Source organism: Eubalaena glacialis, chromosome 8 (assembly GCF_028564815.1).
Source record: "Eubalaena glacialis isolate mEubGla1 chromosome 8, mEubGla1.1.hap2.+ XY, whole genome shotgun sequence".
In the NCBI taxonomy this organism is placed as follows: Eukaryota; Metazoa; Chordata; class Mammalia; order Artiodactyla; family Balaenidae; genus Eubalaena; species Eubalaena glacialis.
Window position 1 is genome coordinate 99,603,620 of NC_083723.1, and position 1,270 is coordinate 99,604,889.

The following is a 1,270-nucleotide window of genomic DNA, read 5'->3' on the forward strand; positions in this document are numbered from 1 at the left end:
CTGTCCTAGCTTCTGGTGGTTTGCTGGCAAACTGTCCCTTGGCTGATCTCTGTCTTCATATGGCTGGTCTCCCTGTGTGTGTGTCTGTCTTCAGGTTTCCCCTTTTAATCAGGACACCAGTCATATTGGAATAGGGACCCGTCCTATTCCAGTATGACCCTACCTTAACCACTTACATCTGCAATGACCCTATTTACAAATAAGGTCACATTCTGAAGTTCTGGGGGGTTAAGACTTCAACATATGAATTTTAGGGAGATGTAAAGCTTTCTGGGAAACAAGTAGAGCTCTTCCTGAAGGAAAGCATAAGGACTCATAATTTAAGAAAATAACCCTACTTTACTTTTATGAAATCATTAGAAATATTACAGACGAATTTCTTTTTTTTTTTTAAAGTATAATTTCCACTTTATTGTCTTTCCAGGGGACAGTATTTCTTTAGTCTTTAAGGACTTAGCTCTTTACATGGGCTTTGGTGGAGGTCGTGGGGCAGCACCCGCAGGTCTAAATCGGGGTGGAGGTGTTCGGTCCTTCCGGGCTTCCCGAGAACAATTCCTGACTACTTGGCTGTGAATGGCATAACTCATGCAGTAATGCAGTTTCACATACAGATTGGGAAGCACATAGGCATCGAAAACACTCGCTTCAGAAATGTCCCTGACGGCTGCGGCCTCTATGATGTTCCGAATGACGAACTTCTTAATGGCCTTATCCTTGGGCACGCATCGGGCACAGTTGGTGCAGCGAATAGGCTGCACGTGGCCGCGGCCCTTTTTGGCACGACCGTTATTCCTTCTTTTCTTGGTCATCTTGGAAGCCAGGAGGCGAGAGAGCTAGATAAAGTTCTTAATTGTATATGTATGTATGTGCTTTATGTATTCATATCTTAGGATTTAAATATACAAAAATGAGCTTTATATTCTATGGCAGTTTTCAAAGTAAAAATGTTATTTTCCTCTTCTCTGTAACGTCTTTTGTAGTTATTACAGTGATTCAGGTCTTCTGTACTGATGAGTCACACAGAAAACATGTAGATACTAATCACTACAAAAAAAGCCTTTCATAGTCTACAAGCTATAAGTTGGTCTGATTAGTGTAGCAAATCCCAATGAGCATGCTAAAGCCCACAAACTAATTGTAGCTGTCATTCCACAAACTAACCAAAGTCCTTTTCTAGTTGTAATAGAAAAGGAAAGGAAAGTGGAGGACAGAGATTTTCTGATGGTGTGTGGTCAGATATTGAATACTGACACCTAGGAACAGCAATGGG

At 41.3% G+C, this 1,270-nt stretch overlaps 1 protein-coding gene across 1 annotated transcript; it reads right to left on the reverse strand.

The window, feature by feature from the left end:
• Nucleotides 1-461: 461 nt before the first annotated feature.
• LOC133096410 (small ribosomal subunit protein eS26-like) lies at nucleotides 462-818 on the reverse strand. Its single transcript, XM_061197990.1, has one exon. It carries the CDS (start codon nucleotides 807-809, stop codon nucleotides 462-464), a length of 348 nt encoding a protein of 115 aa, XP_061053973.1. The 5' UTR covers nucleotides 810-818.
• Nucleotides 819-1,270: the final 452 nt, after the last annotated feature.